Source organism: Dicentrarchus labrax, unplaced genomic scaffold, assembly GCF_905237075.1.
Source record: "Dicentrarchus labrax unplaced genomic scaffold, dlabrax2021, whole genome shotgun sequence".
NCBI classification, from domain to species: domain Eukaryota; kingdom Metazoa; phylum Chordata; class Actinopteri; family Moronidae; genus Dicentrarchus; species Dicentrarchus labrax.
Genome location: NW_026136701.1, coordinates 13,397,294 through 13,411,576, shown reverse-complemented (window position 1 = coordinate 13,411,576; position 14,283 = coordinate 13,397,294). Strand labels below are relative to the sequence as shown.

Sequence of the window (14,283 nt, the reverse complement as noted above, 5' to 3'; positions counted from 1 at the left end):
GATCTAAGTATCTTTGAGTGTTGCAGACCTTTCTTGCACCTCTTTTGGAATAAATTGAGATTGGGTTTTAAATGGCTAGTTTTTTTTTTTTTTTTTAAAAGGAGAAAAAAAAGTTTTTGCTCCAATACATTCCTACAGCGCTCACACACACACCCCCATTCTGTCTGTTCCTATATACTTCCAAATGGTGCTCTCATCTGGGCACACCGTGACTACACACTAATCTACACACATCACTGAAACTAAGCCACACGTGTCTGCAGAGAGATGTGTAATGCTGGTCTTTGAAAGCAAGGATGCGTGTCTTTTCTTTTTTCCTTTTCATTTACTACAGTTCTTGTGTTAGCTGCCTGTAATTATAGAGCACTGAGCTCAGGAATAACAACTATTCTGCAGAGGAGCAAGAAATCTTTTTAAATCCTTTAACAGTCTCTGTCAAGCATGGGAGAAGCAGTTGTCCTTTTTGTGCAACAATGCATGTATGTCTGTTTTGTTATTACTGCTTTTGAATTTTTTATTTGAATCATCTTAAGAAGTGGTTTGTATTCTACCATGAAGGTGAGTGTTATGTGCAGCATGTGTTATAATTTGACTTTATTTTATCAGTGATGAGAGTTTAAGGTGGAAGACCATGCTATGCGGTTGTGGTTCAGTAAATTTAGCAGAATTTATGTCTTGTCACTTGTTTTATAGACTAAATTAAAAGTATAATCAGAGACTGAAATACCATAAAATAGGAACACAGCACCTACATGGGAAATATTATGACAAATATATGTATCTATTTTATCTGTATGATCATAGGAAACACAGACTTGACACAGACAGCATTCAAGCAGTTGATTTCAGAGATCTGTGTCCCACCTCTGACTATCTTTAGTTAATCTGTGGCCATATTCCCTGCCAGGGCACTTAGTCCCTCCTTCGACCCTGACATTTGCTCCACCCACTCCACACAGTTTGTCTTTATGGAGGACTATGATGTGGACGTGGATGAGGAAGAGGAGGGAGAGGTATTCATGAGAAAAGCCACAACAGGCCCTTGGTGGGAGGACTGTGGAGATGATGGCAACTGTGACATACAACACCAGACAGGAGGAAGAGGCTACATGGTAAACAGCCGCAGTTGGGCCAAGGAGCTCCAGGATATCTTTGCACCACAGGCAGAAGACTGTAACAGTGGAGGGCGAACCAGACTGTCCAGCATCTCTGTGAGTGATTGTCTTTCTCTCTTTCTGTCTGGGCCGCACAAGTACTGAATTACTCCTCCCAGTCCATTTGTTCTGACAAATTCCACTGAATCTCTTAGCCACAAGAAAAAAGAGGGAGACAGACAGATTCTGCACAAATCCAGTTTTCCACAAATAACTTCTCAGAATAATAGAAAAACACAAACAATCTCGAGTCAAAAATTAGGTTAAAAGCTGATGATACAAAACAATATGTACATAACAGCCATTACAATCTAAAGGCTAGGCATATCTGATTCAGTGTAGGTACAATATATGATTATAATGGTGTACATTGCCCTTAGACAAATGCCAAAAGACTAAAAGGCTGAGGATATTCGGCCTCTGATGCTGATGAAGGATGAAAGATGACTCGAAAATGTTACGTTGTTTAATCAGCCCACTGCTGCATTGTGACACAGCACTGTGGGAACTAACTGTGGGAGAGTGTGTGTGTATTTGGCTTTCTCTTTGCACGTGTAGGCACGTACACCCTGTGCTTCCTCGTCTCTTTTACGGCTCATCACACTTGATTCTGTTATGTGGAATGGGGTTGGAGGAAATTCCTCTAGGAGACAAAACAAACAGAGAACGTGCAATTAAAAATGCACTTCTCTGCTTTGGGCCAATGAGCAGATGCAGACGCCATGTTAGCAGTGGCACATGTCAAGGGGTGGCTTTCCATGAAGGCTGCAATGTTGAACCGCCATGTTTCTACTGTAGCCCAGAACAGGCAATACAAACACTGGCTCTAGATAAGGCCGTTTTTTCGCCTGTTTCGTGGCCACCATAGTTTCTCCTTTGGACTTCGAAGGAGAGGGTGAAGCAAGGGAGTTGCATTTTGCAACTACACCACTAGATTTCACTAAATCCTACTGAGAACGGGCTGTGAAGTGTGTAGGAGAAACTATGGTGGCTGCAACACTAGCGAATAACGAAAGGTCCTATATACAGTCAGTGTTTTATCTGTCCATTCTGGGCTACTGTAGAAACATAGCAGCTCAACATGTAAGGTGACCAGCGGCATCTGTAGCAAAATACAGCTCATTCTAAGGTAACAAAAACACGATTCTTATATTCAGGTGATTATACACGAATAAAAACGTACCTATAAATATTGTATTCCATGTCTGCCAATAGATCCCCCTAAATGTTACACACTGGACCTTTTAATGTGAAAGAAAATAACAAATGCATAGCCAACCAGCCACTTTTGTACGTATGTCACTGTGTCACACTCCGACCCTTCCCCTAGCTGTTGGTTTTGGTGTGCCACCCGAGGATTTTCAGTGGCCTAATCTGGCTACTCCTATGATACATTTCTAGAGGCACCACTGCATGTCAATGTTGCTCAAAAATGCTGATATTTATTAAAGGAGCTATTATTGATTGGTCCTAGCCTCTTTAATGGTTTTGTTTTCCATGGTTGCAGTCTCATTTATCAGACTGTTTAGCACAGCCTTTTCAGCCCACCGTATCTCTCACCTTGCCGTGCAACCAATCATATACCCTTATTTCTACAAATCTATATGGTCTATTATATGGACACAGATTTCTAGCAGCTGCTATTTGTTCTTTTCCTTTGATGAAGAGAAAAAGGGGAGAAAAAAGAGGAGAAGCCAGGGGAAAGAAAGCAAGTGAGGAAGATGGAGGAACAGATAACAGATCAGGAGAGCAGTGGCAGCACTGAGCAGCTCTGTCTCTCCCCTCCCTCCTCCATTTCTCTCTCCTCCTCCGCTTCCGTCTCTTCCCACTCTTTCCTCTCCTGCTCCCTTATTCCCCCCTCCCGTCTCTGCTGCCTCCCCCTCCTCCCCTCACTGCTCTCTCGTCCCTCCCTCGCTCTCCTGCACGGAGCTGCAGTATATGAGAGGGTCTCCTGGGTCTAGCTTCACTGCAGTGTAGAGAAGGGCAGGGCGGCTGTTTTAGTACGATGCGCTGAAGGATGGTGCACCAGGAGAAACGCGTTTACCAGGTGTGTGGATTTGTGTTTGTAATGTCTGAGAGTGTAGCATATGTAGCATAACGTATAGGTATACGTGATAGGTATCCATCATGGGGAGCTGTTTCAGATGAATCAGCCATAATGGATGTGTTATTGTGAGGTGACGTGGGTGTGTTCATATGTGATCTTCACCTGTTCTCTCTCTGTGTTTTTACATGTCAGTCCAATTTGTAATAATTTCTCATACAATGGATGTGTGTATAATCATATAACATGCTTTGTTCAGTTTTTCATTTACAGTAACCATGACCATCAATGATCATGCTTTTCTATACCACATACCTTCTTCAGGGAGGGTAAAATAGGTTGTGTGTGAATGTGTGTGTGTGTGTGTGTGTGTGTGTGTGTGTGTGTGTGTGTGTGTGTGTGTGTGTGTGATATGTATATAGACAGTGTGCTGGTAAGAAGGACATCCGGCTGTCTGAACTGGATGAGCAGGAGGCAGAGCGTTGGTTGGGCGAGGGATTTATGTGATTTATGCTCTTACATCACAGCCTCATCTAATGATGCGTCACAAAAAGAGGGTGTTTGTGTTTGAGCTGGTTTTGAGGTTATTTAGAGAAAGAGCGTGGAGAAACATGTCTAATTTTGGAAGTGTTATTCAATAATCACAAACACAACCAACAATTCTTAGGATATGTGGACACTTGGCACAATTCCATGATTTATAATATTAGAATATAAAACCTGTGAGACCTTTATTGCTTTAGATTTGGGCACCACAAAAAGATGCGGCTCAAAGTAAAAAACAAATAAGATCTAAGGGTAGCTACAGGGTGAAAGCTGAGATTGAAATGATAAATGATTCAGGGTCGGATATAAACATTTAATCAGGGCAGTAGAACTTCTACTTGCTGAGTACAAACGCAAAATAACATTTCTGGTATAAAAGAATTAGGAGAAGAGAAGAAAAGATGTCCGCGAAGATAGTTCATGAAGTTGCCAAACAGAAAGCAGAATGACATGGCATTTTGAACCATTTCACTAAAGATATTGGCTGCTGTCTTGATGATGGACTGTGAATAGACAAGTGAGCAAAGGAAGATCGTTATTAATGACTTACAGCAATTATAGTCTTGTGGTTGCAAGAGATTACCAAATACCTTAGGGTTATGTTGATTGCTATAAGAATAGAAGTGTCACTTATTTCATTGTTGACAGAAAAACATGCATTTAACAATAAATGGACAAATATTTAAAAACAGCATGGATCCATTTTGTTTTCCGTGTTTAGGTCTGGTGTGTGGACCTGGAACCCAAAAAAACCCCACACTGTATGCTTTACCTGCATGTTGAGACTGGATGTTGTCATGTCACTGTTAATGATCATGAATCATTCATTCATTACTTCATCCTATTTATCATCAATCTATATCCCAGGATACATCAGGTGAGTGGCAGGGTTCATCCTAGACAGGTTGTCAGCAGGTTGTCAGTCTATAACAAGGCTAACACATAGCCAGACAAATGCACAAACATATTCATAGTTTCCATTTCACCTGATCTGTATGTCTCTGAACTGTGGGAGAAAATCAGACCGCCTCAATCTGCCCGATGTGCCTTTTTAATCAGGTTGCAAATGTAGTTCAAGATTTACTGTAGCACCTGTATAACAGGAGGAACAGGATATTCTGTTTTCTGTGTGCATGGTGGACTGTACAATCTTGAATGGACTATTTAAACTTGATAATTTTTATTTTATTTTTATTTAGAGACAGAACATGAAATTAGAGGAGGATTTTTATGTAAGGAGTAATGTCTGTACCTTATGGTAGAGTAGAAGAAAAGGCCAACGGACAGATTTTTATGAATGTGTTGGCTAAGCTTTGATAGTGTAGTTAACATATTTATAGAATTATAATGGCAGTATCATGTGTGAGCCTACAGCTGGATTACATTAATGTGTGAAAGGCAGGGAATTAAATTGCATGACTTTGCTACATTCTTTCCATCCACCTTTCTCTTCATAATCCATATTTGTCCCTCCTCCTTAGTTCCTCTTTCTTCTGTTTTCCTTTCATCCTCCTCCTCTAAACCAGAATGTGCAGAATGTTCAAAGTCATTTGGTACATTACGTGTATTAAGCCTTAATTTAACCACCCAGCTTTATATTTCTTCCCACAAGTATACGTCAAGCAGAGATGAAACTACAGCAACAGCAACACTTTTATTAATATTCTTTATACTCATGTATTTTTCTCTTTTCTATGGCAGGCCCAGAGGAATGAGAGAGAGTCCATCAGGCAGAAACTTGCCTTTGGCAGTTTCTATGACGACGAGCCAGTCATCTACACCAGCTGCAGCAAGAACGGCCCATCTTCCCGGTGGGTTTGGGTCGAGTGTGTGTGTGTATGAGTGTGTTACGGTATGATCAAAGTAGCCTTTTGAAGGCCGGCACCAATATTTTTGTGTTTTAGCTTCCGACAGCTGACACTTTAGATCTTTAGATGTCGTCCCAGAATTTATTCTTGGATGAACAGTGCCCTAGATTCAATTAATTATTGATTCACAGAAAACATCATTAATCTATTATAAACCCTGAACATGAAATTAATTGTATGTTTTGTAGACTTTATGTCAGCAACTCATTGGCTTGTTGGCGTCAAGTGTAAATGACAGTAAATGACATTGGGTCCTTTGTGGAAGTGTCAGAGACAGTCATGTGAGTGCAGCATGCACTATCAGGTTAGGTAAATACACTGCATTATCCTGTGTCTCTGTGCGTATATTAGATTTGGCATCTAACAGAGGAAGAGAATGAGTGACTAATCTAAATTACATGCAGATAGAAAATGAAAGGTTTCTCTGTAAGCCACAGAATACTGCTTAAAGTCAGTCCAAGGGAATCTTCATTAGACTACACAATAACTAGTTTACTATCGATAGCAGAACAAGGAACTAGAGTATAGAAAGAGTAGGCACAGAGGAGGTTGCACAGTGGTTAACCTCTATTACGTGCTAAGTTACTAAGACAGAAACTGAATCAGACAGATTTTAAAGAAATTCTCACGGTGTGATATAATTTAGGTATTAGATTTCCCTTGTCCCCGTTTCAATTTCCTATACAAAACATATTCATATTACATCTTCAAATTATATCTTCATTATGTATTATACCTTTTTATTCCGTTTAAACATGATAATTCTGCATTTTGACTTGAATTTGTGTTCATTATTTTTCTATTCTATTAGTGTTACTCACTTGTACAGCATTGTGACTTGCACTAACCTATATAAAAGTGAAATACAAACAAAGTTTAATTAATAGTCGTGTCTTAAAGTCTTCAGTCCATAAATGATGATGACTGAATTTGATGTACAGCAGGTGTGACATCTGAAATCCTTTTTCCATTGAAAACATGATATTTCATGTTTGCAATTGAGGTTTTGAATGTCTACAAGCACAGACACACCCACGCAGTGGAAGGAGTTCCATTACATCAGATACAAGATGGTTAACAAAAGCCACTTCAGTTGCAAAACAACTGCTTTCTTTTCATGATAAATTTGACCTCCAGTAACTTTCTGGCACTTTGACTTTTTCATTTGAGGGCGTGTTATATCCAACAAGGGCTCCCCCCATGTTATTGGCTACTGTTTAAGGAAGTGCCATTCTGTCGCTGGTCCAAATGTGCCTGAAAGAAGAAGTGATGCCTGATATGAGTCTGTGGCTGTTATTGGCGGAGAGTCTCGTGACCTCCAGTGAAGGTAAAGGTGCTCCCTCTTGGGGTGGAAATTCCAACACCACCCTGTCCAGTTCGTGAGATGTTGTGTTAGTTATTGTTCTCATTGTAGTGTTGGGGGGGATGTATACTTTGGATTGTTAGGTTCTTTCAGTCAGTATCATGATCTGGAATTGAATGAATAGTTGGAAAGGCTGAGGTTTAACGTAACTGCTGTGGAGGGACAGATGTTATGTTAGTGGCTTTAATTTTGATTGAAGCTTTCAACTGCTTTCGTTTCACTTTGATTAGGTCACAGACTGTGACATCACTGACCACTTTGTTGGTCAAAAGTATGCTGACACCCACACATAACTCGTATGTATTGTGTAACATATCATTTACATAATTTATGAACAGGATCTTTCCCAACCTGTTATATTCTGTAGCATTAAGATTTATCTTATTGTGACTAAGCCCAAACCATAAAACACCTGGTGTGTACCCTTTTTTGTGTGTTTTACTGAACAGAAATAATAATTTTGACATTATTCAACATCAACTTATCATTATTGCTGTTGACACTAAATAGTTTTCACGATTGGTTACCCATCCCTGTCATTATACCTTGTGCATCTATTAAAAGGGCATCATTTTGTAATAATAATATTTAGAGTGCAAAACATCACTGAGGGTTAAAAGTCTCCATTGGTTTCACTCTGACTCGGAGACATTTTTAATGTCGCTACCTAAAGATCAACATTTAATTCCTAATGTTCTTCACTCTTCTGTGCTTTTTCCTGCAGACGGCAGAGTGGGGTGAACCTGCAAGTGTGTTTTGTCAATGACAGCAGCAGTGACAAAGACAGCGATGCAGAGGACAGCAGGACAGAGACCAGTTTGGACACACCACTGTCACCTATGGTATGCACAGATTAGATCAGGGCTGCCCAAAGTGGGGCCTGCAGGTCAAAGTTGACCTGCCATAAGGTTCAATTTGGCCAGCCAGATGTTTCAAGTGAAAAAAAAGTGAATTATTATAAATTATTAAAGAAATCACTTCTTATGCCGTTTTATTTTTTGTGAGGAATAAATGACCTTTATACATGTTGGATTATTAATTATCCTTTTTTTTTTATCTTAACACAGCAGAGAGTTTTAGGAAGTTAGTAAATTAAAGGGATTTGGGGTCTTAGTACCTAGGCTTTTGGTCTGTGGCCTACCATTAAGTTTCAGTTGATTTAGATTTTTTCTGTATGCGTGTTCCTGTCTCTGTCCACTACTCTCATTACTCTCTGTAATAACCACATGTGAGAACCAATGTGTGATGTTACATCACGATATCACCTACACTGTTCCCTCTCCAGAGCAAGCAGAGCTCGTCATTATCGGACCGAGACACAGCGGAGGAAGACTCAGACCCGTTAGATGACTGCGGCGGGTTCTGGCGGGTGCAGCGGAGGCTGCAGGAGGAGGCACGGGTGGCGTTGGCTCTGGCCCGACCCATGGCCCGCATGCAGGTGGAGGTGGAGAGACAAATCCAACTGCACAGACGTTCACCTGTGGCTGACTTGGTTAGTCAGTGAGAGACAGATCAGGGGATTTTTTTTTGTGTGTGTGTGTGTGTGTGTAGCTCTTTATTTATTAATCTTCCATGGAAAATGCATTTTAGGAGATGGTCCAGGACAATGAAATATCTAAAGCACACATAAAGGGGGAAAAAAGTTTTACTTACTATAACTTGCTATCTTATCTTACAGTAAACACAGCACACAAAAATTACATAAGGGACTTACATGGGCTGAACAGAAGGTCAGTTAGGGTTTGTAGGTGGATGTGTGTGTGAGACCAAGAGAAAGCCCCTTACACTGGTAAACAAAGTAGCAGAAAATTTATCCCACTGTTGATAAGTAAAAGACCCTACATACATCCAGTTTACTTCAATCAATCTAAATTTAATCTGGATAATACTGATTTGGTCTTTGTTCACATTCTGAACAGTTTTGAACATTGTTTTCCACAACCTTTAAGTTTTTCATCACAAAACATAACTCTGGGTGCATGAGTAATCATGACATAAGTATATGAGTATAATCCCCCTTCATTCACTCCCCACACTCCCTCCCAGTTTTGAACAATTTGACTTGCAGTAATTTCCTCTTTTTGTGTGTGTTTTACATACGCAGCTCCCCCATATGCCCCACATCAGCGAGGGTTTGATGAAGAGAAATCTGAGGCGGGGGGACATGAGGGACATGAGTTTGGGACAGCTGCAAGTCATCACAAATGACCTACACTCACAGATTCAGAGTGAGTAGATCTCTCTCACACACACACTCTCACTCACACACACACACACACACACACACAGACACACACAGACACACACAGATCAAAAGACTTAACAACCAATTAATTTTTAAACACTGACATGTTTTTTTGAAAAACATGGACATTTTCTAACAATTTTCACAGATCTTATTATCCTCTTCTTTACATAAATCCAACACAGGTCTAAATGAGGAGCTGGTGCAGTTGCTGCTGTTGAGGGACGAGCTGCATGTGGAGCAGGATGCCATGCTGGTAGACATAGAGGACCTGACCAGGTGAATCCCCCCCTCTCTCACTTTTCTTTATATTTTATGTTTTTATATTTTTTGTATTTCTTTGTAGCTACAATATCTGTCAGATTGTCCTGTACTCACTCTAATGTACTTCTTGTCTTTGTTGTGACAGGCATGCTCACACACATCAGCGGCACCAGGCAGAGAAAGCGATATCTAAATAAAACACCCCATCTACACGTGTGTCCGTCTGCACGCCATCTTTACCTCCCGCTCCATGGACTGTCACCAGTGTTAACTAATGAAACTTCATCTGTGCTGACTGGAGAAATGAATACACCATATACTGTAATATTACCACACAGACACATTCATAATGTATTGCACCGCAGGACGCTGTTGAAGGACTGAGGACCCGACATCTAAAAGAATCTGAATCGTCACTGCTTTCTGTATGCACACTGTTGAGTTTGTGCAGGCTTTTCATCATGCCATATTTCCTAGAATTAGGGGAATCCTCTCAGTTTAATTCCATCCTTAGCCCTGATTTGCCTCTTCATGATTTTGCACGGTACACTCATGTATGTTAATGCTGGGTTGAAGAGAGCGCCTGCACGCCTTGTTTCTCCATTGTCTCAGAAAGGATGCTGACTTCTAGGGACCACGCTTGACTGAACTGAAGATCAATTTGTCTTTTTGCTTGTCTTTGTAATAATCAAGAGGACTGATCAGTTCATCTGTAGACATCCCTTGTTCACCTGTTTACCATAAGAGCACTGTGTCATCAGAACTCACTATTAAACATCTACTATCTGAGCTGTTGCAATATAAAATGATAAACACTGTACTGACTTGCAGCTTAGCTTCACAGTGGTGTTTAAATGCTGCTGCAGCTTCACAGAGGTTCTCTTAAGGATCATTAAGACACAAAATTGGATGTAACTCGAAAGCTGCTACAGTTTCAACCTGCTTTAAAAGATGAATTTAGAGCTATACTGGACAACGTTGTCAACTTTATTCAGACAAATTTTAATTTTAAATGCCTTCATCTACTCAATAGAAGAGACAAAATGACAAAATGTGGGTTAAAATAAAATTCTTGGTTAACAATAGTGATCGAAAATGTGGAGGTATGTTGATATGAACAGCCCCTAAATAAAAATATGCAAAGTCACTTTTGTTATACACAATTTACTCAAGCTAAAAAGGGTAAACATAAACAAATATATGAACAGATCACAGACAAAACATATCTATTTTATCTCATGAAAAAAAATTATGGACATACTGTATGTAAATGTTAAAAGATACTTTATTAAAAGGATGAAGAACATGCCTCATCGTCTGGCTGTGTTTAAGTGTTGTCACTCACCTTTTTAAGAATGTCATTTAACACAAAGTTTCTTTTTCTATTGTATGCTTCATTGATAAATGTACTGTATGATGATTGTAAAAAAAAAAAGAGCATAAACGCCAGTAATAAATGTTTCAAGTTATATTTGGCTGATTTTCATCAGAGTTCATTTGCATTTTGTATCCCAGCTAACTCTGCCTGGGTTGATGTTATTTTACTGTAAAAACACAGAAACAATTTCTTTGATTGCAGCTTGGGAAAGTGAGTGTGCTTCTATTTACATATTTAGATAGTACAAATAGGCGCAGTCATGTTTTTTCTGCTCATTCGCACATTCGCACTGGTGTTGACACTTACGTAATTGAGAATTACTGAAAGCAAGAGGGGAACAACTCCGACTATGGGGACAAAAATTAGATTCAGTTACTCTCATCAGTTGATCAAATTTAACTATTAAATTTTTTTTTTTACTAAAATGCATCTGAGCGAAAGATTAAAAAACCCAGAATGATTCTAATGAAAATTTACATTTTACACATACTTCAACGATAACTACGAGAATCAATACATCATTTCCACCTCAAATGGCTGCTCAGAAATGATTGGGAAATGATTATACAATGGACATGGCGTGTTAAGGGGTGACTGTCTCAGGATTCCAGTTTAAAATAGCCTATAACATAACCCTTTCACTATGCCCTCTTCTGAAATGTTAACAATGAGGTGAAGCTGCATTACTCATCAGTGTGTGTGTGTGTGTGTGTGTGTGTGTGTGTGTGTGTGTGTTAATTCCAGTTTCGCCAAAGAATTTGGTGATATTGAGGGAAATCCCTACATCAGTGTGAGTATAAAATACTTAAGGATGTCTGAGTTCAGTCAGTTACACCAACGAATCTGAATCAACAGCCTTATTCAAGATGCCACTTGTCAAGCTCTGTAAGTATAATTTACCTGACTGAACAGTATTTTCTTTTTGGATCCAAAAGGAGTTGATATTGAAGATTTACTCTGGCAACTATATTTTTCTCTTTTTCCATCAGACTTCTCTCCTGCGCTGCTGTTCCTAGTGCTCGCCTGCCCTCTGTGCCAGGTCAGCCAGTCTTTGCCAGTGATGAGTACAGGACCAATGGCAGACTCGTGTGTTTTATACGCACAATCTCTTCTACACAACATCACTAAAGCACTCACACAGGTAGACCCACAAAACTAAACAAAGATTCATTTCTACAGCGTCATCTCTAATCTGTCTCAAATTTATAGTTTTAAAAAATGTTTTATGTGACCTTAGGAAAACCTGTTCAGTGGAATCAACTGCACCAAGCAGGGTGTGAAGGTCAACATGGAGACAAAAACAGCATCTGTGTGTGCACCAAAGGTAAATAATGAAAGTTCACATTTTTCATATGTATTTCAAGAGAGAGAATTCATTATTTCTATTATTAAAATGTGTTGTATCTCATTCAACTGTATGATATATAATACACAGAACCTTTGGTAGTTCTTTTATAATTGTATATTACTAAATAAATGTACTGTGTTTGTCCCACAGCAATCAGTATGCTCCGGAGTTATCAACTCAGAATTTGACCAGGTAGGCAACTTTTACTTTTATGTATCTTTTAAGAGCGTATAAAAATTGTATTATTTTAATGAGGCTTTGAAAAAGTACACATTCAGTATAAAAAGGAAGGACCAACCTTTTATTTTTATTATAAATATATCATTTTATTAGGTACCCCTGTACAATCTAATGCAATCCAATACAACTGTTCTGCCATTACGTATTCTTCCATGGTGCCTATAATGGTCGACGCTGTCATAGAGGTGTTAGTTCATTCATATGTTTTAGCACTGAGGTCATAGTTAGTGAAGTGTTGTACTGGACTGCGTCATATTCAGAGGTGTTTCTAATATTCTGCCCGCTTCATGTATGTGAAAAGGAAGGACTAAAAAATAGAAACACCTCTCAATATAATGTAGTCCAGTAAAACACCACCTTCAACAATGACCTCAATAATAAACATGTAATTGAATCTACATATTACCAACAAAAACCTAATATGTAATGAAAGGTACCACTGAGTGTATAATATCATCTAATATAATGTATTTATGGTGGTCTTTGCTGTTTTTCCATCCAGGAGTCATGTCTGACAAACATTGAGGAGGATCTGCATCACTACTACAAATTTCTAGCTGCTCAGCTGGACCCTGACAGTTTACTCGGCCCAACTGTTCTTTTCAGCCTCAGAGAACTCATGGAGGTAACTTATTTTACATACCTCCTACAGTATTCGGCTTCAGTTTAATACCATTAACACTGGCTGTCCCCTGAGGGGCTGTTAGGCAAGATGACTTATTACAAGCTATTCCATCTGTTTTATGTATGATAAGCCTATATAATACATGTAAAAATGTATATGAAGGGGTGAAAATTGAGGTTTCTGTTATGAAACAATAGTATAACTGTAATCAACTACCATTGTTTATATCAACAGCCACAGCTCATGTAATACTTAATTGTTAATCAAAGACATTGTTACTATTAGTGTTAGACAGTGTTAAGTGTCAAACATGTTAAAAATGAATAATTTTCTCTCAACAGAACTGCTTTACACGATCTCTGCCAACAGGCTTGGTCTCAGAGGAGGTAAGGGATATTTTAATGAAGCCATAACAATAATTTAAGATACAGTTGTGTTTTTTTATTTTTTTGCATTTACTCAGGTATCTCTGATTTCAAAGTTTTGGAAGAACAGTCATATAGTCTAATTATACTAAATCATTCATAATTGCTTTGTGTTTCTTTAAGGCTGCTGCAGACCGCCCAAGCACCTATGATGAAAGACTGAGCCTCTGCAAAGTGCTCAAGGGCTTCCAGGTCCGCGTCATCACAATCAACAGAGTCATTGCATATATGAACTCTGGAGAACACACTAAATGAATCATGTTCTAACAGATTAGTAATTTCAGAAAGCTATACAGAACCACTTTACATACAAATTACCTAAACTACAGTAACAGTTCATTGACAAAAAACACTCTATAACTTTTAAAGGTACATGTGTATCAGTTTATGTAGTCGTCTAACTTATATTTGACATCAAAATGGTGTGTTCAAGTACTTTCTGTGTATCAACAGACTATGCTATTTATTTATTAATGACATTTGTTTTATTCTGGTCTATTTATTATCAACTATTTATTGTTATGTAACACTGTTCTTTATGTAAGAATCTCCTAATAAATATTTTTCTCCTGCATTAATACTGCTGATTTATCATTCATTTATTTACTGTTGTTTGCTTTTTGACTTTAATTCCAGAAAATGCACTACTTTGAGATGTTTTAAGTAATATTCACCTTGATAAAGAGAATTTACAGTGACACGTCAAAGCTACATATTGATCATTCATCTCTCATTCCTTCAAGTAAGAGGTTACAGTTAGAGTTGGTTAATCTATACACAACA

The 14,283-nt window shown here is 38.8% G+C and overlaps 2 protein-coding genes across 2 annotated transcripts; both read left to right on the top strand.

Moving 5' to 3' along the window:
* The first annotated feature begins 3,049 nt into the window (after positions 1 to 3,049).
* zgc:153615 (uncharacterized protein LOC777747 homolog) lies at positions 3,050 to 10,953 on the top strand. The gene is made up of 7 exons (XM_051407151.1): positions 3,050 to 3,201; positions 5,446 to 5,555; positions 7,700 to 7,817; positions 8,261 to 8,467; positions 9,080 to 9,203; positions 9,406 to 9,499; positions 9,630 to 10,953. Exons 1-7 carry the CDS (start codon positions 3,172 to 3,174, stop codon positions 9,679 to 9,681), a joined length of 735 nt encoding a protein of 244 aa, XP_051263111.1. The 5' UTR covers positions 3,050 to 3,171; the 3' UTR covers positions 9,682 to 10,953.
* Positions 10,954 to 11,695: 742 nt separating this feature from the next.
* On the top strand, positions 11,696 to 14,078 carry zmp:0000001127 (interleukin-12 subunit alpha). The gene is made up of 7 exons (XM_051401973.1): positions 11,696 to 11,747; positions 11,852 to 12,003; positions 12,100 to 12,186; positions 12,361 to 12,402; positions 12,953 to 13,075; positions 13,417 to 13,461; positions 13,624 to 14,078. The coding sequence occupies exons 1-7, from the start codon at positions 11,729 to 11,731 to the stop codon at positions 13,753 to 13,755; spliced, it is 600 nt and encodes a 199-aa protein (XP_051257933.1). The 5' UTR covers positions 11,696 to 11,728; the 3' UTR covers positions 13,756 to 14,078.
* The last annotated feature ends 205 nt before the right edge of the window (positions 14,079 to 14,283 follow it).

Excerpts from the sequence above, each read along its gene's own strand:
- zgc:153615 (XM_051407151.1), top strand. The coding sequence starts at position 3,172 with ATGGTGCACCAGGAGAAACGCGTTTACCAG. Across the intron at positions 3,202-5,445 it reads AGGAGAAACGCGTTTACCAG|GCCCAGAGGAATGAGAGAGA; the intron begins GTGTGTGGATTT and ends TTTCTATGGCAG. Across the intron at positions 9,204-9,405 it reads CCTACACTCACAGATTCAGA|GTCTAAATGAGGAGCTGGTG; the intron begins GTGAGTAGATCT and ends AATCCAACACAG.
- zmp:0000001127 (XM_051401973.1), top strand. Across the intron at positions 13,076-13,416 it reads GCCTCAGAGAACTCATGGAG|AACTGCTTTACACGATCTCT; the intron begins GTAACTTATTTT and ends TTCTCTCAACAG. Across the intron at positions 13,462-13,623 it reads CAGGCTTGGTCTCAGAGGAG|GCTGCTGCAGACCGCCCAAG; the intron begins GTAAGGGATATT and ends TGTTTCTTTAAG.